The sequence below is a fragment of the Cyprinodon tularosa genome, unplaced genomic scaffold (assembly GCF_016077235.1).
Source record: "Cyprinodon tularosa strain WSP-4 unplaced genomic scaffold, ASM1607723v1 ctg723, whole genome shotgun sequence".
Classification (NCBI taxonomy): domain Eukaryota; kingdom Metazoa; phylum Chordata; class Actinopteri; order Cyprinodontiformes; family Cyprinodontidae; genus Cyprinodon; species Cyprinodon tularosa.
The window spans coordinates 530,437-554,596 of record NW_024039478.1 but is presented as its reverse complement, the minus strand read 5'-3'; the positions used below and the strand labels follow the sequence as shown (position 1 = coordinate 554,596).

General features: G+C 39.0%; 1 protein-coding gene across 1 annotated transcript in view; it reads right to left on the bottom strand.

The window, feature by feature from the left end:
- Positions 1 to 1,069: 1,069 nt before the first annotated feature.
- LOC119772662 (voltage-dependent calcium channel gamma-4 subunit-like) overlaps positions 1,070 to 24,160 on the bottom strand; it is a 31,146-nt gene continuing 8,055 nt past the window's right edge. The window contains exons 2-4 of the mRNA XM_038269187.1: positions 6,738 to 6,821; positions 3,787 to 3,927; positions 1,070 to 3,509 (exon numbers count right to left, since the gene is read on the bottom strand). Of these exons, the coding sequence (XP_038125115.1) occupies positions 2,983 to 3,509; positions 3,787 to 3,927; positions 6,738 to 6,821 (752 nt within the window). The 3' untranslated portion in view covers positions 1,070 to 2,982. The remainder of the gene's footprint in view (positions 3,510 to 3,786; positions 3,928 to 6,737; positions 6,822 to 24,160) is intronic.

The window sequence follows — 24,160 nt, the reverse complement described above, 5'->3', positions numbered from 1 at the left end:
TGACCCAGCTGACCAAAGGCAGAGTTGTCAACTTGTTAGCTGAGCAAGACACAAACACACAACTGCTTGAATCTGCTAATGTTTGTGTCCTCTATGAGAGGAAGGATTATTTACAGCTTGAAGGATACAAGCAGCATCTTCATGCATTGACGGAGAGGTGGGTTACTACCTAGCAGAGATGAGTAGTAATTAGTTACTTTACTCAGTTACATTTACTTTAATGAAAATTAGAAGTAAGTTTACTGCACTGTACGCCTTACTTTTACTTGAGTAATATTTTTATAGAGTATTACTACTTGAGTAAAATCTCTGACTACTCAGCCCTCTGTGAGAAATTTGAACTAATCCAAAATCAGATAAACATACAGTTAACAGCAGATATTAACAGTGGGAGTCTGTTACCTTGTCCTAACATATACACAGTTCTGAATGTATGGATTGGTTTTCTTAGTTTTATGTCGAAAAACAATTGTCTTCTGCACAAATTGGTTCCTTTATATTCATGACATTTATTTTTATTCTTTAGGCTTTTGATTCTTTAAAATGCCAGGAATTGCACATAAAGTGTGCTTGCCAGCATCATGTATAAACATTTAATCTGATATTATTATTAAGAGTACGGTAAAGAAAATTTAAAGTAGTGCTACTCTTACTTGAGTACAATTTCTGGGTACTCTACCCACCTCTGCTACCTAAAAATATATCAAACCTTCTCAATGTATTGAATAAAGCCACAAAGAATTACAAGGACTCTTTTTCGTTGTAGAGTTAGACAAAATATTTCAAAGTTGACTATTTTCAAATGTATAAATACTTTTTTGGGTTAAGTAGACCTAAGATCATCTCCAGTAAAGGAAATAAGAAACTTATGTCATGAATTCAGTAAACATATGGTTTATATTAATGGTGGGATATGTTTGGTTTAGTTTTTTTTTTATAGATTTTTTTTTATATAGTGGGAAACTGGGCATCCCAAAATAAAGCTCCATCTACTCCCACCACCCACTGACATAACTTATGAACTTCTACCCCATATTTGTAAAAGAAACCAAAGTACAACCACACAATGACCCTGATTATGTTTATTTATCCAAGTACAGTATGTAGGGGTTATACATTAGTGAAAAATATTTTCTTTTGTTTCCTAAGAACACTGAAAATGGGAAAAGCAGTAGATCATAAAAAGGCACTGATTTACCTTTACATTAAAGATTAGATTGGTGCTAAACACAAAGTGAACTAATGAACTCTTCAGTTAAAACAGGGAGCACATGTGAGCTCTGCTATGTTTTTTTTTTCTACCTTCCTTTCTAATCCTCCAGATTTAAATGCTAATTGATGACAAGGAACAAAGTGCTTTATTATATAATAAGCCATAAATCGGTGTCAGCACACATAGTTAGATACAGCTGCCAGTCATACATGGAATGGACAATATAGTTTCTTCTCCTAAACATACTCACTGTACTTTACCTTACAAAACAAAATACATATAAGAATCACTGACTCATAACAGAAAATACTACTTTTAGCAGAATATAAAAATGCTTGTTCATTGTCATACTTGTCAAGTTTAATTATTGAGACAATCTTAACATCAAATAATGCTTTGAATTTTCACATTGGCATGTTTTTTTAATTAATATTTTATTTACATCTTTACATTGCAAACATTACTTTTTCACACTTGAATATAAAAGTGAAAGATGTACTTTCATGGCTTTTTTTTTTTTTACATGTGCTCAGCTTGATAGTAGAGAGTGTCTCCACAAAGCAAAGAACTGGTCAACTGAGCCCGTGTACTCAGACAACACTCACAGTATTTACTAAAGAATTTAATGGCATTTTTGCTTTTCTTCAGTTATTTGTCTCAAAGTTCATTTCCGCCACCGATCCAGTTTCATATCACAACCATAAAGATGCAGAACTTAAAGCATTCAACCCGCCACGTCTTTGCTGCATTTCCTGAGAAAACTAACAGACAGAGCAGTCAGGAACCTGCAGGACAGCACATATCTCGTAAGTGAGGACAAATCCTTGGGAGACGCAGTTCCACACAACTCCCTCTGCTTCAGTGTGAGGCCTCTGTTTGATGAGGGAGAGGCTAGCCGGCCAGTTGAACGCACACACTTTGAGAGACAGACATGAATTATCTGGTTGGCTCTGATAATAATCTGTTAAACACTCGATGCCAAGGCTCTGTTCAGAGCCAAAAGAAGTCCTCACATGTACTGTGTGTAGGTATGTGTGTTTTTCAAGCTGAAGCTCCCCTATGATCTTTTTGTCTTTCTTAATAGACATCCATCTGAGATGGTTGGGGAACAATACCAGTGTCTTACACAGTTGCAACCACTTAGCACTTTTTAAAATTATGCCCCTTTCACTGACAAACTTCAGAGAGGTCAGGAATTACAGAGAAACAATACAGAGAAAAAATCTGCCTAAATACTAAACATTCAATAAATCACAGTTTAGCAAGGATATAATACTGTAAAAACATTGGCTCTCTGTCAAGGCTGTATTTAGAGTATAACATGGGGTGCAATGAGAAATTAGAGATAACGTCACATACAAATGGAACATTAAAGAGTATGTTTCATTTAGCACCATGTTGTTTGAATCGTAAGCATTGCTAACCTCAAGGTTTCACTCTCAAGTTTAGCCACAAAGGGTAGGAATAATTTGCGAAACATTAAATGGGATTAACAGACTGCTCATATCTGAACAGCTCAAAATTAAAACTAGTTTTGAACTGGCTACAGCACAGACCTTAGTAACTCTCTTCTGCTTCAATGAGTTCTAATAACAAGTCACTTGCTCCTGTTTTTGTTAATGGCTCGTATTTTGTCTTTATCACTCCTTGTTTCCTATTGGTTCTTTCAAAAAATGAAAAGACTCTCTCTCACATCACGCGCTGCTCCAGGACAATAGACTACTGATTATGCACTGTTCAGTCCAACCTTGAGCCTTTAATTTTCCAGCTCACACAGGCGTTGTCCTACGATTTACTCCGTCCTTTAGATCGTTTGGGAAACAGTTATGGACCTGCAGGAATTCAGAGCTGCCCTCATGTTCTGGGCTGTAAGTGTTTTCAGTTACACTGTCCCTTGCCAAAGCATACATGGACAGCTCATCCAAGTGCCCACTGGAAGACGGGGCCCCCTTCATACCAGCAACAGGGGAGTTCTCCCGAGAGGCCTCAGTGGAGTGCGAGCTCGCACGGGACGTCCGCCGGCGGTAGCGAAAGCTAGGCATTCTTGAGTATGGTGAAGAGGAGGAGAGTGAGCGGATGAACTCGCGCCGCGCCTTCCAGCGGACCTCCTTGTTCTTCTCAATGTAGATGTTGATGACAAGTACGGCGACTGTTTCAGCCACAATAAAAGACAAGGCGCCAAAGTAGAAGGACCAACCATAAGAGTAAGTGTACTTCTTGTCATCATCTCTTTTGTCACTAGGGTCCCCAGCATTGCTTGAGATGTAGACAATGATCCCGATGATGTTACTTAGACCTGATAAAAGGTAAATAGGAATAATTACTTACTGCCTAAAAAAAAAACAATGACTTTTTACCAACAAGGACGAAACCTATGCAGATATTTAATCAACCAACAATTGTAGGAGTATCCTTTATCTCTTAGTTTAGCCAATTACTGAGATTTGTGACCAACTGTAGTTAGGATCTATGAGTCCCCCATCAAGCTGCCTTCTTTTTATTTATAATCCAGCCCACATAATTGCAGCTATTTAAAAAGCATGACAACATGTGTAACGTTTCATTCATCTTACCTGCAGCTACAAAAAGTATGCCTGCACAAAGGAGTACATTGTTTGTCTTGTTGTAAAGTCGGCCCACACCAACACACAACCCACCGAGCATCAGTAGAGTTGTGCTCAGGATGGGGAACACACTTGAGGCCCGAACTATACCTGCAAAGAGATCAAAGAAGTTGGAATTGCATCAGATAATGTTGAAAAAAATGAACAGTTAGGATTTCGGGTTTATGTGTATGCTAAAGCGCCTAGTAAAAATGCTTGGACCAAGCTTTTTTTTTTTTTTACATTTTGTCATTTTATAAACATAAGATTCAAAATATTGTTGCTTACAGCATCATGCTTTCGAACTAACCCCAGGAACGAGCTTTGAAATAGAGCTGTTCTCCAGGGAAACAGTTCAGATTAAGTGTCTCAACTTTTAGTCTTCAGAGGTCAGAATCCTGCTTCATGAACCAAATGGATGAATTATCTGCTGCAGTCAAGTTCTGCAGATTCCAAAAAATAAGTTAATTTGAGTGGCAAGTTTAAGGAAACTGCACTTTAAGGACTGAAGTTTGAGACCTCTGGTTTACATCATATTTGGTAAAGAAGAATAAGCTGAATTTCTTGTCACACAAAGGTGATAAAGACATATCTCACAAAGCATACTGCTATAACTCCAGGAAAAACTCTTTAAAGCTCTTCGAAACCCAAGGAGGGTTGAATATAAATACAGTACACACTTCTGTTTTGTTTGAGAGAAAAGACGTATAATTTTCCTCTCTTTTCAAAATGTGAACATTGAATGACAATCAAGACTTTTGCAAAGCACTTTAGTGTTTGAAAATACTAATAGAATCTATAACTAATTTAGGATATCTAATCTATTCAATTCCACCCTGTTTCACTCCCATATTTGGAAAACTCCACATTGTGTATCCCCTGAATCCTTGTTGTGACAAAGCTTGGCTAATCAGTCGTGGGTTGCAATAAGAGTGCTCAATGAAAATTACTGTGGAAGAAATTAATCATTTTCCGCATACAAGATTGGATGGGCTTTATTCAGTATTGTAGTCTTCTATTCAGCCCTCTTTTATTTGTCAGGCTAATGGAGGGAACCTGGACTGTGTCCAAAAAATTATAAGTTGTTATGTCCGTTATAGTGTGCAAGTCAGATACTGTTTCAGCTGTTATTTCAAAGAAGATACAAACTGAATATTAGTCGTGTATTAACAGTGGTATAAGAGATGAGAACACAAAAACAACCCATATTTCAATAAATGCATTAGAAAATGTTGGTTACACTGTGAATTATGATTTGTCTTCATCTTTTTTTGTATGTTAAGATTTTTATTTAGCTTTTAAAATAAACACAGAGTGTGCCTCTGCAATTCACCCCTGTTGTGTAGTAAAGTCTCAAAGAAACTCACAAAGCTATCATGATTTTGGCTTTCCAAGAGTTTCATATTATATTTCCAGAACAGATAAACTCCTTATTCTAAAGAAGAGTAAAAAGTTCTCAAAAAAGCTTTTTGCAAGTTAGAAAAAAAAACAAGACTGTAATACTAACTGACCCGAAATAAAAAAGCTTTAGTCCCATTTATCATAAGGTTAGAAAAATAGTCATGTGTGATCTTGCATGTTTATATTGTGATTAACATTATAGATACATTCGTCCTGACTGCCCGCACCTGTGTTTTTAAGATAGCTGCTAAGGTATGTCTAGAATCCTCTATGAACACCAACATCCACATAGTCTTGTCATAGGCGTACTGCTGCTCATCCTGAGAAGTGCTGTCATCCTCCTACCTCATCCCCTCCAACCTGCTAGAAGGTGGTAATGTGGGATGATCTCTGTGGATGGATGGCTGCTATTCTGGTGTAGAAATGAAGGTTGTTACTGTCAACATCTAAGGGTACAGGGTTTTTTTAATGCTTGTCTTTTATATAAACATGTTATAACATCCAGATCTGGAAAGATTTAGGGACATATGAACATTAGTCATATTAAATTCATAGGCCAGTGCTTTGTTATCGTTCAAAGGGAACATCAGGGGATAGCTTTCAAATAAACTTAATGTTTCATTAACTCTTTCAGAGACGGATTCAGGGGATATGTGTATGAAAATGTAACTGTTACTTCATGGGGATAGTGTAAGACCAATTTACAAGGAATATGCTACATTGTGGAGACTTAGAGGTACTTGTGGGGACCCGCTTACTGGTCCCAATAAGGAAAGGTTCTCTTCTTGGTTTAGGGATTAGGTTTAGGACTAAGGTGTGAATTGAGTTCTGATGGGTGAATGACTAAATGTCTTTTAAATGGCTTTGGTAATCTCATGCCTTGAAAAAGCACTATATATATGTACAGGCCATGCAACACATTTGGGTATGTGTTTGTTACGGGTAGGGTTAGGGTAAAGGTCTGGATTAATTCATACAAAAAAGTGCTAAATGAATGGAATTCAATGCAAAGTCCTCATAAGTATACTGGGACATACAGTAAAATGTGTTTGTGTTTTTTTTATGTGTTTGTGTGCATCAGGAGGTTGGTGATTAAGGTAGAAAAAATGTATATATCTATATATCATTTCCAATATTTAGGTAAATCTTGAAGTAACATGTTATTTTAATTCGTTAATAGAGATCTGGCAAGAAAGGTGCAAAAAATATTTCAAAGTTGTTGAGTTTTTTTCTTAAGTAACATTAGAAAAGTATGATGATTGAAAATCAATTAACTGTTCTTACTTTCAATTGTTTAGTGTTTCCAAGCTATGCAGATTTAATTAGAACATAAATTATTGTGCATTAACAGATTATCATGAGATATCAACTCTATTTCATGACAACCAGAATGTATATTAATAAAAAAGACAAAAAATCGACATGTTTTGACCTGTTTTTAAAATCGGGTCTATGAATAACTACTGTATCTTTAAGTAATAGGTTAGACTTTAAATAGTAGGTGAGTGAGTTATACTTACGCAACAGATACTCAGAGCTATCTGTGTCATAGTCGTTGTCATCAGGAAAGTGGTTGATCCTGTAACAGCTGCCTTGATTGATCCCTACAGCACAAAGTAATGAGAATGAGTCTCCAGTCAGAACAATAACCACAACATTTCAAAAGGTCAAAATGTAGGTAACATATTATATTTGGATGTGAAGTTAGTTTAGCATTTATTAAAATTTCTTGTAAATTAATATTTAAAGCCTTGAAAAATCTCTCATTACTTTTAGTAAATAAAATCCTCCTTTTATGTAAATTCTTTTACAGAGATATAATCAGACAAAATTGTTTTTAACAAAAATACAAAAACTTGCACCCCTAAAGTTATATTTTAACTTTTTTTAATCATAACTTAAATTTCTAGTTTCATAAGAGTTCCTGTCAAATACTAACTAATTTATGACTTTCTGTAAATTGGTCACTCTTTTTTGTAGCAACAGGTCATGGTGCATGTGGAGCCGCCTTTTTAGACAAAAAAAAGATAAATGGAGGTTGTAACAGTAACTTAAAGGTTGTTTCTAGATCAGTAGCTGGCTACCTTGACGGTGAAGTGGCAGGCATTCATTGTGGTCAACAGTATCAGTCTGGGAAAATGAACCGCATGTCTATCAGTTCGTTTTTGCTATTAACATTCCATAGCACAAACTTGATGAAAAAAAAATTGAATTGCTTCTGAGCATGTTATATGGGGTCTACAGAGATGCTAATTGTTCCTTTTATGGCTCTGGACTTGTACAGATCAGGGATGTAGGATCAGTCATGATGATCCTTCGTTCAGAATTGTTTGTTACAGTTCAAACCTGTCCTGTTTTAGATAAGTGAAACCACACAGAGGTGATTGTGCACAAAACAGACTCATGGCTGAGTAGTAGGTGACCAAAAATTTCTCTGGAAGATTGTATTTCATGATTGCCATAGGAAGAACAGTTCCTGCTTGATCCTCTCCTTGTCCTCCTCCTTTTGTCGCAGCTGAGACCAATGACAAGAGTTTTAAGAGAGTTGGAGAGAGAACACACCTGTGGAGGACTCCAGTCTTAGAAGTTCTAGTTGCTTCATAGCCTAGGTGAAGGTGGGTGTATGGTATGAGCTGAATTCCACTAAAACAGGAAGATGCTGCATTGCCAGTGATGCTGATGTTTAATGATCTTCCACAGTCCACAGGTAGCAATGCAACATTGGTGTCAATTAAATAAATAACAATTTCAAATCCACCGATATATATATAAACAAACCTGAAAAACAATAGAATTTTTTTTTTTGTTTATCTTTCACAATTGAAGGCCAGAGCACAAAAAAACATAGAAAGAAACAGGATATACATGAACTCACTGCTCTGAGTTATCAGGGGTAGGAAACACATTTTCTCTTGATTTAAGTGGGTATATAGGACAATTTGCAGATGAACAAAGATTTGCATTTAAATTATGAAAAAAATCACTAACCCTATTATCTTATTTTAATCGCATAGTATGTGAAATCTTATTTTAAGGTTAGAAACTTTCATTCCACTGACAGAGAATCTAATTTTCCTGCTCAGATTATGGGCAAATAGAGGTATTTTTCAAAAAATAGTACATATTTTCAGGTCATTTATTGCTGTACAAGTTGTTTGTCAATAAACACAGAAATTTAAAATGCAACTTCATCTACACGCCACACTTTAAATTAATAGAACCTTATTAAGTATTCTTTTAAAAATTGTGATCAGTTGGCCTTATGTTTAGCCTAATAATTGCCCTTAAATGAAATTTCTAACAGACAAAAGTTAAATTGATTGCAGTAGACGTCGAAAGAAAAGACATGAGTTAAATAGTAGTGTTGCACCGATACCGATACCAGTATCGGACGGGGCCCCGATACTGCCCTAAAATGGTGGTATCGGTATCGGCGAGTACCAACAAATAGGGCACCGATACCATTTTGAGCCAAAAGTTTCTTCAACTATTGTCACCCATTCCTGGTAGGCAATAAAAAGTTCTACTGGATTCACTTTGTATTAGATTTTTTCCTGCTTCACAAAGGTAGGCAGCAGCTCGACAAAGCCATGATGGCAATTATTTTACATTATTATGGTATCGGTATCGGCCGATACTGCACAGCCAGGTATCGGGTATCGGTATCGGGGCCAAAAAATGGCATCGGCGCAACACTAATAAATAGGAGTCATCAGGGATTCCCTGCCTTGACAGGGACCATAATAGCTAATCAATAATTACATCTATGAGATGCTTAAATTAGTTAAATTTTAAACCATTCCTTGGCGCCTGGTAGAGGTCATTAAAGACAAAGGTAAATACGCTTGTTTAGTTACCTGGATACTTAGCTGCCCCTTCACCAGGGCAAGGCTCTATTGAGGTGATGCTGCATGTCTCGTGGAGCAAAATTACTAAAATTTAGACCTTGTGTTTGATAAGCTTTTAAATTCACAAACGATATTTTTGGACAAAGACTAAAATAAGAAATAGAACAAAAAAAATTTTTCAGGAGGGCATTTTTTTGTCCAGAGGGGATAAGGGCAGGTGCTCTAGCACCACCTAGTGTCTTCACGTCCCTGTGCATGTCCCAGGGTGATTGATGTTGCAAAATGAAGTGCAGGCCCAGAGTATCCTCTGTCAATCTGTTTGCACAGTATGATCATTTTAGGGCAGGGGTGTGATCTCTTGAACTTCAGCTAAGATAAGTCATAGGCACTCCAGGTATGTTACAATGATGGATTTGCTGGAAAGCCATCAAAGTATTTTTAGAAAACCTTTGGGGTAAACTGGGAATTAACCATAAGGGATGACAGAGGACTCTGGAAAGATTGTAAAAAGAAGAATCATTAAGCATCCTTTCCTCTGTATGCGTCGACCTTGTGAAAGTCACAGGAGAAAGCTACATGTGTGCTGTACTACTGGCAGTGGTGGTTTTTGCATTGATGGTGCCATAAATGCAGGAGGTAATCTTAAATTCTCAGGTGGGATTAAATGCAGTGCAGTCTCACATAAAGCACATAACCTCATCCCCCTACTGTCAGCATCATGTTTTCATGCATAGCAGTATGAGGAAAACTGACAGATGAGTTCCACTTAATTTTTTGAAAAATTTTTGATTTACTGACAGGATAGTTGAGTTGAAGTCATTGCCAGTGTAATCAAGAAAAACTAGTGCTAAGATAAAAGGTCTGCATTTAACCCATCCCCTTGGGGAGCAGTGGGCTGCCATTGTGAGGTGCCTGGGGAGCAGTGGGAGGTTAAGGGTCTTGCTCAGGGACCCAGAATGGCAATCTGTGGGAGTGGGGGATCAAACTCACAATCTCAGGATTCAAAGACCCTCGCTGACTTGTACATGTTATATCATGTTAAATCCAACATCTTAAGAAATTAAAATAATTTAGCTGATAGCTAAAGCACATATCAGCCCTTTTTTAATCACAATTAAGTATTATTAGTGGAAAGACTGTTATCATTAAGCTTCTAGTCAGTTCACAGATGGTAATAAAAGGATGTTTAATGGTGTATCAGTGATTAAAGTCTGTAAAATGTACTTCTACAAAAAACTTTTTTTTTTTGTCAACATACTGCAGCTAAATATATAATGGCACTCTTGCTGTTAAAGACAGTTTGTTCAGTAGTAAATCAACTGAGCCTATGGTAAGTTTTTCTTATCTAATCTTTGTATATAACAAAGACTTTTCCAAAAAAAAGGAAAAAATCCCCTTTTTATCCTTTATACTTTACCAACACAGCAGATGAAAGCTGACCTACCATATAAATCCCAGCCTTCAGTTATTGTAGTTCCAACAGATATCAGACAACTCAATTTTACAGGTGTCTTAAGGTGAGCTGCATATCGTGATTGTCTGTGGCATAGTTTTTAAGGGCACAGTCGCTTTCATTAACTAGGTCTGCTGCCTAATAAGGGACATCAAATTAATTAGTTTCAGATCAGTCGGAGGAAATGGAGCAGGAGTTTCTGTGTCTAGTCACTGGTGGAAAAGGGCTTTGTACTAATTTTAAGTCACAATGTGTGACTTTAGTTAAAAAGAAGACATCCTGTAATTCGCTAGCTAAAACACAGACACCTCTCTGGTTCTGATAATTGTTGTGCAAACACCAAATCATACTGCAGGGCTTTGTAGCAGATTTGATATGTGCATACAGTATTTGTTGCTTTGTAATTTCAGCAGAATAAATTTGAGAGATTTTACACATTGGTAAGATAATGCAATTTGTCTGTAAAGTCAAAATGTTGCTATTAGATTTGTCACATATTTGCCATTATTTTTTTCCTGTTTTAACAACTAACTCCAACCTTTTATTCAATGTGAGTGTATGTGTCTGTGGGGGAGGCTATATATTTATCACTTTAGACTTTTTTTTCTCGGAATATGCTAAATTGTGGGGACTTACAGGTGCATGTTGAGACAAACAACTGGCCCCCATGAGATCTTCTAGTATTGGGGTTTAGGCTTAGGACTAAGGTGTAAGTTGAGTTTATATTAGGGCAAAGGTCCTGGTCATGCCAAAAAAATGAATGTGAAACAAATGGGAAAATCCCTGTATAAATAGCATGAAAAATGTAACATGTGTGCGTATATTGCATTTGCTGCTGTATCAGGTTTATTTTGTGGTTCATTACAGACCTAGTCAGAAAAATAGTCCTTATGGGGACCTAAGGACTGTTTCATTAAGACAAAAATATATTTAAGTGCTACTCGGTAACACCTACAACAGCATTTTGTGTGCTGGAATCAGTGATGAAAGAAGACTGCATCTTGTCATATGCAAAATCTTATTCAGGCAGTAGCCAACAAGCTCTCTCCCGTCTGCAGTTAGTCCAAAAAGCAGAAGCTTGTCTTTAAATGAGAACTGGAGAACATCAGCACATTACACCAATTCTTGCATCTCTGTACTGTCTCCCTTTTTGTTTTAGAATTGATTTTAAGATTACATTGTTTGTGTTTAGAGCTCTGAATGGAATGGCTCCTCAATACATTACCGACCTCATCCTGATTTACTCTCCAGCACCTACTATGAGGTCTGAGGGCCATCTTCAACTAAGAGTGGCCAAGATGAGGCTTAAAACCAGAAGAGACACCCTTTTCTGTAGTTGACCCCAGATATTGGATTACTTTGCCCCTCTATATACTAACAGCCTACAGTCCAGGCATCCCCAAACTCGGTCCTCGAGGGCCGCTGTCCTTCAGGTTTTAGAGGTTTCCTAGCTGCAGCACAGCTGATTTTAATTGAAAGCTGATTGACAGGCTTTTGCTGTACTGCAATCATTATAATCAGCTGTGCTAAAGCAGGGAAACCTCTAAAACCTGCAGGACAGCGGCCCTTGAGGACCGACTTTCGGGATGCCTGGCCTACACAGTGGAGTGTTTTAAGTTTAGTCTTAAGACTAACTTTTACTCTTTGGCTTTTAACACCACACCATTGTGTGCTCCTCTGTGTCCTTTATTTGACTGCTTTTTTGTGTGTGTTGGTTCTTTGAGTTTGTTTTTATGTACAGAACATTGGAAACATTTTTGTCTTTAAATGTGCTTTATAAATAAAGTGGATTGGATTGTATTGACTTCCTCTGTCTCCATCAGGACATCATCTCCGTCCATCTCACCATACCCTCTGTTTTCCCTATCATCATTGAGGGCGGAACTTTCAACCACCATTCCACCAGACATTAGAGCATCCCATTTATACCGTATCAATCCTAGATACAATATGAATGGGAGATCTGAAACTCACCTGTTCAAGATAACATGCTCTCACATTTAACATGTAACCACATTGTCCCAACTTATTCTGTGTATGTTTTTATCCTATTTTTTGTAATGCTTTGTTTGGAAAAGGATCTTGAAAGTTCTGAAAGCCCCATATCAATTACTCAATTCTAAACTGGTAACTGAAAGCAAACTGTAAAGTCACGCTGCCACAAGAGGGAGTTAGACTTTAGCAGCCTACAGGAAGGCAACATGTGTTTGAGCAAATTTGTTCAAAAATATCGTATACTCTTTAAAATTCGTATTTCATCTGTTTGAAACATCCTATACTTCAAATTAACAGTCTCAGAAATGCTACTATTAAAGAAGGGTTCTAAGTTCATGACAAGGAATATCACAGAGACGGGTGTTTTTTTAAAATTTGTTTTAGTAATGCTAAACCATGTCAGTAACAATGTAAACTCTGGAATCATTTGATGATTTGGCTTAAATTATAGGGAAATCATGTTAAACTTCAGACTTATGTAACACCAGCAGCTATAGCAAACACAGTAGGACATCATCCCAGGGTCTAATAATTGATCATCCCTAATGACCGAATGTGTCTTCAGGGCTTCTGTATAGCTACAGTTGAATTGATAAATAATTTAACAATCTTTTACATAGCAGTTTACCTCCTAAATATGGAGGAAATAACTAAATATCCTATGATGTGGCATACTTCAACAAGAACTACATTACTGAACTACAGATGTCTTTATAAAGGAGTAAATGGCATATGCACTACTTATTTAGACTGTTTGTTGTTGTCTTTGTTGTATAATTTGGAGTATTTTACCTAACTTTCAGTGCTATAGAGAAAACAGCTCTGTACTTTTAGGCTGTTTTCAACATATTTTTGTAGATATAATCTAAATTTAAATTAATGAAGAACATAGAACAAAAAAATTTATTTGAGTTTTTTTTTTTTTTTTAAGTTTTACAAACTCAGGGATTGGAAATTGAAAGTAAAATCTATTTCATGTGCCTTTATTTGTACCAGTTTGTGTTGACAAAAGATTGCATTAGCTGTGGAAAGTGTAAATTGCCCTTTCCACGTAGTGAAACCAAATAGTGACACTGAAAATAAAATCCATCTGTCCTTGAATTGCATAAAATGTCCATCCTTTATGTAAAGCCACAGTTTTCCGATATGTTTAAAGAAGCCTTCAGTCAGAAGAACAGAGAAAATAAATTATAGGATGGCACTGTGAAAATCTTGGTTTAACATATGGGACAAAACTAAAAGATGAGACCTCAGTTAGGAAATTGACATAATTAAAAGAGCTGCAATGCTGGTTGTGTTCTTGTTTTGACAATAGTTTTCTGTATTTTCCATGTTTTCTCACAAAGCCTTGTAAGATGTGCTATAGTCTGATGAAATCACACCACAAACATCAACCTTTGGCACAATAGCAGCACTGCCGATCAACAGCAGTATCCTCAATCAATATGATAGCAGCCGGACATAATAAAGAATTATTTTTCTTTACATTCATACACTCAGTTGTCTACAAAAAAGCCTAATATAAAGATGGATTTCCTCATATAATCATTAGCGTTAGTCAAAGCAAGCAGTAAAATCTAACAAATAAATGGCTTCAAGCAGAAGAAAATCCAAGTTCTCACAGGTCACCTGAAGATGCCAGTTTTTAAGACCTTTTTCAAAATTTTACAAATTTTAGCACAAATGTGCAACATAAGTTTAAGTCCCTACATTTATTTCAGCTTAATTGTTTAGGATAAATGCCTGGAAAAGGTACTTGCGTGTTGAAAAGGTTTTGAAATGATTTTTCATGATCTCTTTTTTTCAGTTTTCCAAAGCCTGGCATTTTACTGTGAGTGCATTTGGCTTTGAGACAAAAAAAAGAAGAAAAGAAAAGAAAAGAAAAAAGCAAGTGAAAAAAGGAAATCACTGAAAGTAAAACAAAGGAAAATAAAATTGTATAAATTGGATGCAACATTTAAAGTAGTTTCAGTTAGCAACAAAAGGGAAACAAATTTGTGTAAGAAAATACAGTCGAAGAAAAGGCTATCGAGGGAAACTTGTCCAATCATGGTCAGAGTACGGGTGTGAAAATATTTATACGTTAAGGGAAAAATAAAAATTGATTCTCAAAAGGGGATGGCAAAGAGTAACAAACTGGAAATTAATCATGCACACTTAACATATCAAAAGAAATAATGGGTTCTCTGCCTCTGACTCTCATGCTGAGCATCTCCTCCTCTCCTCCATGGCAACCACTGTGAGTCTTTAATAAGCTCATCTACATAAACAATCTCCAAGGATGCTTTTTGACATTTTTAATGTATTCTGATATCCATTAAAGAAGAGACAGCATTTCCAGGAACCCCCCTCCCCTCCTAAATGGTTCTGTCAACACAAATGTACAAGACTCTAAACAAGACTGTCCATTTGTAGACAAACATGTGTATAGAAGTAAACAGTTGCTAAGGCAGGAAAGGAACAACTGACAACTGAAGGAAAGCACTGAGCCCTTTTCTTGGATAGACACCATTCACCCATTTGAAATAACTTATCTAAGGGATTCTATTACTGCAAGTGACCACAAATTTGATAAGGGTGTTTGAGGCTATCCTTCTAAATTTATTTTATTTAATTGACTTGCTTTGCAAATTTTAAGTTCATATCAGCCACCAGTTTGGAAACTGTACATCAGCACATCATATGGGCAACATATTGACACAACCGTAGATGTATTTTAAATATTTTGATCCGTTTAGAACTACCAATTAGCTAAGCTTTATTTGGGAGCTTATTCATTATCATACATCCACTTCTCAATTTAACAAGAGAAAATTAAATTCAGAACCATGGTAGAGCACAAAAAGTAGTCAGTTTATCGGTATGTGTGTTGCCATGTACACTCACCGGCCACTTTATTAGGTACCCCATGCTAGTAACGGGTTGGACCCCCTTTTGCCTTCAGAACTGCCTCAATTCTTGGTGGCATAGATTCAACAAGGTGCTGGAAGCATTCCTCAGGGAGTTTGGTCCATATTGACATGATGGCATCACACAGTTGCCGCAGATTTGTCGGCTGCACATCCATGATGCGAATCTCCCGTTCCACCACATCCCAAAGATGCTCTATTGGATTGAGATCTGGTGACTGTGGAGGCCATTTGAGTACAGTGAACTCATTGTCATGTTCAAGAAACCAGTCTGAGATTCCAGCTTTATGACATGGCGCATTATCCTGCTGAAAGTAGCCATCAGAAGTTGGGTACATTGTGGTCATAAAGGGATGGACATGGTCAGCAACAATACTCAGGTAGGCTGTGGCGTTGCAACGATGCTCAATTGGTACCAAGGGGCCCAAAGAGTGCCAAGAAAATATTCCCCACACCATGACACCACCACCACCAGCCTGAACCGTTGATACAAGGCAGGATGGATCCATGCTTTCATGTTGTAGACGCCAAATTCTGACCCTACCATCCGAATGTCGCAGCAGAAATCGAGACTCATCAGACCAGGCAACGTTTTTCCAATCTTCTATTGTCCAATTTCGATGAGCTTGTGCAAATTGTAGCCTCAGTTTCCTGTTCTTAGCTGAAAGGAGTGGCACCCGGTGTGGTCTTCTGCTGCTGTAGCCCATCTGCCTCAAAGTTCGACGTACTGTGCGTCCAGAGATGCTCTTCTGCCCACCTTGGTTGTAATGGGTGGTTATTTGAGTCACTGTTGCCCTTCTATCAGCTCGAACCAGTCTGGCCATTCTCCTCTGACCTCTGGCATCAACAAGGCATTTCCACCCACAGAACTGCCGCTCACTGGATGTTTTTTTTTTCCGGACCATTCTCTGGAAACCCTAGAGATGGTTGTGCGTGAAAATCCCAGTAGATCAGCAGTTTCTGAAATACTCAGACCAGCCCTTCTGGCACCAACAATCATGCCACGTTCAAAATCACTCAAATCACCTTTCTTCCCCATACTGATGTTTGAACTGCAGGAGATTGTCTTGACTATGTCTACATGCCTAAATGCACTGAGTTGCCGCCATGTGATTGGCTGCTTAGAAATTAAGTGTTAACGAGCAGTTGGACAGGTGTACCTAATAAAGTGGCCGGTGAGTGTATTTGTTATCTTGTGGGGACTATTTCCCAAAAATCTGCCACATTTTGGGGACCTATAGGTAATTTTGGTCACCAATGACTAGTTCCCATGAGGAAATGTTTTCTTCTTGGGGTGAGGGTTAAGTTTTTCAATAAGGTGTGAATTGAGTTAGGTTAGGATTATGGTTAGGTATGTGTTGGTAATGGTTAAGGTTAGGGGTAGAGTAAGGGTCTAAGCAAGGCCATACCGTAGTAACGAGTCGGAATTGAATGTCAATGAGACCAGATACAGAAGCATAGTGTGACACAACATATGGGGTGTCACAATCATAGCTTTGTTTAGGTCTGTTGACGTGAGCTCAAGACTGACTGTGCCAAAGGGAATGCTGGGGCTAGGTTGTCTCAGATCTTTGTGGCATATGGCCCGAGTAGAGTGGGAGAGTGGGATTGCAATACAAGTCTTTGAACAACTATCACTATACAATTGTTATACAGTAGGTACAGAATAGTTATATCTCTTTTGCGATTATATTTGAGGCACAAGCCTTGATAAAATTCCCTCAGTTGCCATCAAACTCCAGCTTTGAGTTAATTTAGAAACCAAAGAGTGATCAGACCACCATTTAAAACAACTACGGTACTTTCATTAATTTTGGACGGAACTATTCACATACTAGTATCATATTAAACTGCACTGTTTGGCTCCAAGTACATTTCTCCTCTGAGCACCGAGCAGCCGGCTTGCTTGGACTCGCAATACATCATGGGATATCCAAGGCTACGTAGGATACACCGGACCTGTCCTTCAAAACGGGCAAAAAGAAGGCTGCATTTGTCGGCTGCATAACGAGGAGTCTTCCAATCCGAAAAGGCCTCGGTGCCGCGCTATGACGTAATCGGCTAACAGATCTTGCCTTCGGAGGATGCAGCTCGTGAATTTGAACTCAGCAAGAGGCTCCAATTAATGGCCTGCATCCTTTCGAAGAGCCTCACCCACATAGACAGATCCTTTGAAGGCATCAGAAACAATTCAGGATGGAAATGATGAGATGTAAATTAGTACAGTCTAGCCTTCAGCCGCTCTCCCCCTTTCTCACTTCAGTGTAACTTCAGTTCCATAGAAACCATGACAGCATAAAGCTGGTGCTCTGTTCGAAAACCTAGGACGCGTCCTTAGAAGGCCAGATTCGAAGGACGATGACGTCATAGCGTGGCGCCGAGGTCTGGTCGGATTCCAAGAGTCCTCGTTTTGCGGCCTTAAAATGCGTCCTTCTTTTTGCCCGATTTGAAGGACGGGTCCGATGTATCCTCGGTATTCTTGGTTTACCCAGGATTCATTGAGAGACCAAGCAAGCCGTGATTTGCACCGTGATCAGAGGAAAGGGTACTTGGCGCCGAACAGTGGTGAAAATTGGAAGTTCAGTTTAATATAATACAGGTATGTGAATAGTTCCGTCTGAAATGAATGAAAATAGTTGTTTTAATGGTTATAGAGTCAGATATGTGGCGGTAATGTTTGATTTATCTAAAGGTTTTTATCTGTTACTGCGTAAATGGGTTTGGCTGTAATTTAAGGACAGATTCTAATAGATATGCAGAGTGGAAACTATAAATCTGATAGGAGTTTAATTTTTTTATTGCTGTTTTGCACAATATGCTTAGTTAAGTATTTTTTGTTATTGAATATTAGAGATTTTGCAGATATATTTTTATACATACATTGTTTAGATTTACTTATATATTTCTACCCCTTTTATGGATTAGAAAATCCCTTTATTGTCCCACAATGGGCAAATTTACTGCAGCAGAAAGATTATTGAAAATGGTCACACAAATGTGGACCTTAGAAAAATGTCTAAGAATAACATAATAGGGAAGAGTTAGAAGATAAACAATAAAATACCGTAAAGTGTTTTAACAATATAAAACTGGAGAATAAATAACCAATATGCAGCTATGGACATTTTTACAGTAATGGATATTTGAAAATAGCAGCAACATCAGAGATGTGCAGAATGACAGCAGCAGGTTATTTAACTGACTAAGGTTTCTATCATTACATTTGCTTTTATTTGTTCCTGCTCCCGGTGGTTGGCTCCTTTATTCCACTTTGGATTCTTGTGAGTGTAGTCTTTGTTCAGTTTACAATAAAAAATAAATAAATAAATAAACAAACAGTTTTGAAAACTTTGGTATTCATTCTTTTCCTGCTTTGTGTGTCAACTTTCACGGTTGCTAAGCAACAGAGCATACGGCGGTAGACCCGCCGAAGGGTAGACCTGTTCAAATTTACAGCCAAAACACTTCCGGTCTCCTTATTTTCACGGACTTCGAAGGATCCAGTCTAGGTAGACCGCGTCCTTGGAGGATGCAGCCGAGGTTTTCGAACAGAGCCATAATCCTATGAAGCCAAGTACTGAGATGCAATCAGTCTACAAATGCTTCCACTGAAGGATGCAGCCCCTGAAATGGGACCCTTATGCTGCGTTCACACCGGGGGCAGCTGGCGCGACAGAAGCAGCGAGTTTACATGCAAAGTCAATGGTTGACGCGCGTCAAGGCGCAGCAAAAGGTCCCGCGGCGCGTTTCGAGCAGCAAGCGCAGCGCGTCTGAGCAGCTGAAGCAGCGCGTCGGGCGCGTTTTGGCATCTGACGCGCGTGACGCGCCGCAAACGCGTTGCTGCTCGAGATGGAAAAATTGAATTTTTGCTGCTCGACGCGCCGCGTCAACCAATCAGAGAAGCTGATCTGGGAGCTGGCTGGGAGAGAGACACAGCGCTGATGACACAGACCGCTCTGATTACTCCTCTTAAACAGTTTATTAACGCATAATTAACTTAAAATATATACATCTGCCGGCAGAATATGTTCGCTTTTATTATTGTGGTGCCTGCAGATCGGATTATTTAGATGAAAAACACCTACCAGCCGCCGCGGTAAACCGTGAGGAGGTGACCCGCCAGAGGCTGCTGATGAATGGATTCCTTCTGTCGGCGCACCGCCGGTATGTGGGGGTCTGAGCGGCTCCGACAGAAATAATATTGGGAGGCAGGATCGTAATCTGGATGAACTGACTGCACTGATGAAGTTTTCAGGTGTATTTTCTCACTTAAAAACATATTAAAACTACTTTATTCCCACTGATCACAGCAAATATAGCTGCAAGGCAGAGAAAGGATAGTGAAGCTCCGCCCAACGCGCGTCAGAGCCACTTTTGGACCGCGCAGGCAGAGCAGCAAAGCTGCTTCAGCCGCGCGTCAGAACTAACTGGTACAAGCAGCAAAAATGAAGCAGCAGACGCGATTTTGCTGTTTTTGCTGCCCCCGGTGTGAACGCAGCATTAATCTACACAGCACTGAAGATGGTATCCACACAGAAAAGACTGAGCAATAAGATGAAACCACGTATAACCTGTAGCTTCTGGTCATGGTCCATCCCTCTGATCTGAAAAGGGGTAGATAAAGGAGTGGGTGTGTTAGGTTCAGAAATATTTTGCTAGAACTCTGTTGATTGTGCATCTGTTGCAGAAGTGTATGATGGGCCACAAGTTTTTAAAGCTGTGCTTGCCATTTACTGAAGCTGGCGATGTATCAGAGTTATGGCAGAGGGCAGTGTGATGAATATAATTATTTTTATTTAAATGTATAACTTTATTATGTTTACCATATTGTTTTTGATTCTTTGTTTAATTATATGATTTGGCATTGGTTAACTGTTGGTTAACTAATTTAGCCAGATTTTGCTTTAATCTACCGTATTTTCACGACCATAAGGCGCACCGGACTAAAAGGCGCACTCTCAGTTATGTGTCCCATTTCTGTATTTAACGCACACATAAGGCGCACCGGACTATAGGGCGCGTTTTTTATATACAGGTACAAGTCCTCTACTACCTTTAAATACCTCTACTGCGTATTTAAAAATACAGCGGGGGCAAAACTGAGTATGACTGTGCTTTATTCATGTATTTATTACAAAGTATTAATCAAACCTGGCAGCTGGCCGTGAGACAGAGACATCGCAGATGACACAGCGCTGTGGTCACTCCTAAATTAACTTAAAATCCTGAAACCTGCTGACGGAATATGTTCGCTTTTATTGCCGGTATCCTGGTGCCTGCAGCTAAAATTATTTAGATGAAAAACACCTGCCAGCAGCCGCGGTGAACCCCAGGCTGCCCAGCCTACAGGCTGCTGATGAAGAGATTTCTGCTGTCAGCGCACCGCTGGTATGTGGGGGTCTGAGCGCCTCCGACAGAAATAGATAATCTGGATGAACTGACTGCAATTATTAAGTTTTCAGGTGGACTTTCTCACTTAAAAACATATTAAAACTACTTTATTCCCACTGATCACAGCAAATATAGCTGCAAGATTTAGATTATTTAGATGAAAAAACACCTGCCAGCCACCGCGATGAAGAGGAGGAGACGCGCCGGGGATGCTGTTGAATTAAGTTTTCAGGGAGAAAAATACAGCGGGAGCAAAACTGAGTATGATTGTGCTTTATTCATGTATTTATTACAAAGTATTAATCAAACCCATCAAAGTCATCATCCTCTGTTTCTGAATAAAACAGCTGCGCTAAATTAGACATGCCAGTTTCCCCTTCTTCGCTGTCAGTCACTTTCCGTGCAGCGCGGCTCCTCAGAAATAATGCCGGCTTTTGCGAAAGCTTGAACAACAGAGCCAGCAGACACTTTAGTCCAAGCATCTACAATCCATCCGCAAACTGTGGCGTAATCTGCCCGGCGCTGCCTTCTTATCCTGAAACTGTGCTCTCCGTCGGTCATCCATCGCTCCCACGCCGCTCGCAGCCTTACTTCGAACGGCTGCTTCACACCGATGTCGAGCGGTTGAAGCTCCTTTGTCAGACCCCCGAGATAACGGCGAGCACAGCGTTCATTTGATTCACCTTTTTTTCACATCTGCTGTGAGATGGGCACGCAGCGATGGTGATGCGTGGAAAAAACCACCTAGTCTTCTCACATACACCTGCCTCAGCCACGCATCCATCCAGCCTTTTCCATTTGCGTTAATATCATATGTCATCAGAGCGCTGTCTGTCTCGCTGGCAGCTCCCAGATCAGCTTCTCTGATTGGTTGATGCGGCGCGTCCAGCAGCAAAACTTCAATTTTTCCATCTCGAGCAGCAGAAGCGCGGCGCTTCAGATGCTTAAACGCTCCCGACGTGCTGCACCAAAATGCGCTGCGGGACCTTTTGCTGCACCTATATGCGCGTCAACCATTGACTTTGCATGTAAACTCGCTGCTTCTGCTGCACCTGCTGGGTCCGGTTCACACCGATGTCGAGCAGCGTTAATTTGTTTCCCCATGTTTTTCACATCAGCTGTGAGATGGGCACGCATGGAGTTACATATTAACAGCGATGGTGAGGGGTGGAAAAAAAACACCTGGTCTCCTTACATTCAGCCACTCTTTCATCATCTCCTCAATGAGGTGGTCTCAAAAGTCGCAGTTACAACACACATAAGGCGCACCGCACCATAGGGCGCACCGCACATTTTGAGGGAAAAAAAAGACGTTTAAGTGCGCCTTATAGTCGTGAAAATACGGTAATACTTTTCTTTTAAGATGCCAGTTCCTGGAAGGCTGCCATGGGGGCTTGGCTGGGCCATTGAAGCAAGAGTCCCAGCTGAAAAGAATCTCAGTGGCACTGAGACTTAATTGGACTCTTCCAGTTTTTTTCCATTTTGTTAGGTTTTTGTTGTAATTAAAGTTGGAGAGTTTAATTACATTGTTTTCTTTTAGGTTGCTGATTTTGTATTGTATAGATTAGCTTTGTCATTTTGTTGTAGTTTTGTTTAGGTAAATGCAGTGCTCAAGTTAAGGGGGGATGGCATCCCCTTTCTTAAAATAATCTTAAAAATCATCCCCCTTCTTAAACTACCATCCCCCCATACCATCCCCTGTGATATTTTATTACCAAATGTTTAAAATTTCTACTATATATTAACAGTGATAGCAATATTGCCCTTTCAACATTTGGCGGGCTGTCAGCTTACAAGTAGCCTGAGCAAAATAAATAAAATCAAAGAAGTGGCCTACCATGACTATGATGATAGCCATGCCAGTCCAGGGACTGACTACAGTTCTACTGTAAGGTGCCTCGGTCAAGGTCAATGACCGGTGGACCTGACAGTAATGACCATACCATGCATATTGCTTTAGGTTAATAGACTATATCAATTAGGCTATGCTTCAAAAAAAAAAAAATTCCACCATCCCTCTTTTTTTTTTTTTTGCAACTAGACTACTAGGTAAATGTATGCAATGTTCCCTCTTGTGTCAAAATGGCCTGATCAGTTAGTATATTTCTTCCCCTTGTTCAGGCTGTGCTCTTACTGAAGGCCTTAATACTTGTGAACAGCATTCCTATAATGCATGTGTCCTGCATACGCAGTAGAGGACGCAATGACGTCACAAGCAAGCATGCTCTGTGTTTGTGGAAGTAAACATGGATGGTAGTGCTGGAGCGCTGCATCCTTCCCAAACGTAAAAACTCAATATTTTCAAGATGGTAAAAAAAAAAAAAACATGTCTCTCTGCCTTTTTGTCCGCCATGGTTTTTGTTTTTGTTCCTGCTTCTGCGTAACAAGACGCAGAATAGTGACCTTTGATGAATATCAATAATGTTCAGGTCGGATGAATGCAACCTGGTTGTTTACAAACAGGCCGCATTTCAAAAGATCAGATTCGTATCGAGTTCAGGACCGCATAGCCAAGTGATCTGGGTCGCATTGGAAAAAATTGGATTCGTGAGGTTCAGACTGCCATGAAAAAATCAGATACAGGTCCCATATGGGCAAAAAAATGGGATTCGGGTTACTTCAGGCTGCAGTGTGAGCATAGCCTAAGTAACATCAACTAATACTTCAGGTCCACGTGTTAAGTTTGTTTTTTGTTGATCTCATTTTCTTTTTGGCCCAGATTTATGTTTAGAGTTCCGATTTTTGTAGTAAAAAAATCCGTTGTTATTTTTTTCCACAAACTTCCCAGTGCATCTCTTTTTTTTTGCATTGCTGCTTGTTGCTTATTTTCCTGGATTTATTTTGTGTCGGAAGTTCCAGCACTGTTCTGCGGATGTGACATCAATTGCGTCCATGTTGAATGGGTCCAACCTAGCAAACAATCAAAGCTTTACAATGATGCATTTTGTGGATACACAGAAGCAGCATCCAGCTCAAAAAGTAAAACAAAAAAGAATGTGTTAATCATGAGCGTGAGCTACAAGATCGAGCAGAATAATGCTGCAGTTCTTTGGCCCAAGGGGCCAGTATCTTTGGAAGGCATCTTTAACAGAGGAAAGCTAACTGGCATGCAACACAAACAAGATATTTTAATGTAATTCAAAATACTTTGAGCATCAATTTAGGACATCCTGATGTTCGTCATTTTACTCCTGTAAAATAACTTTAGAACAACAAATTGAAGAAAATAAGGTGGACTAAGGTTGACTTAATAAAAAAACATTAATTGTAGTTGTTAATGTTGTAAAAAGAATGCTACTTTTTTAACTCAAAAGCTTTAGCAAGTTTATCTGAGGAAAACATTTAGT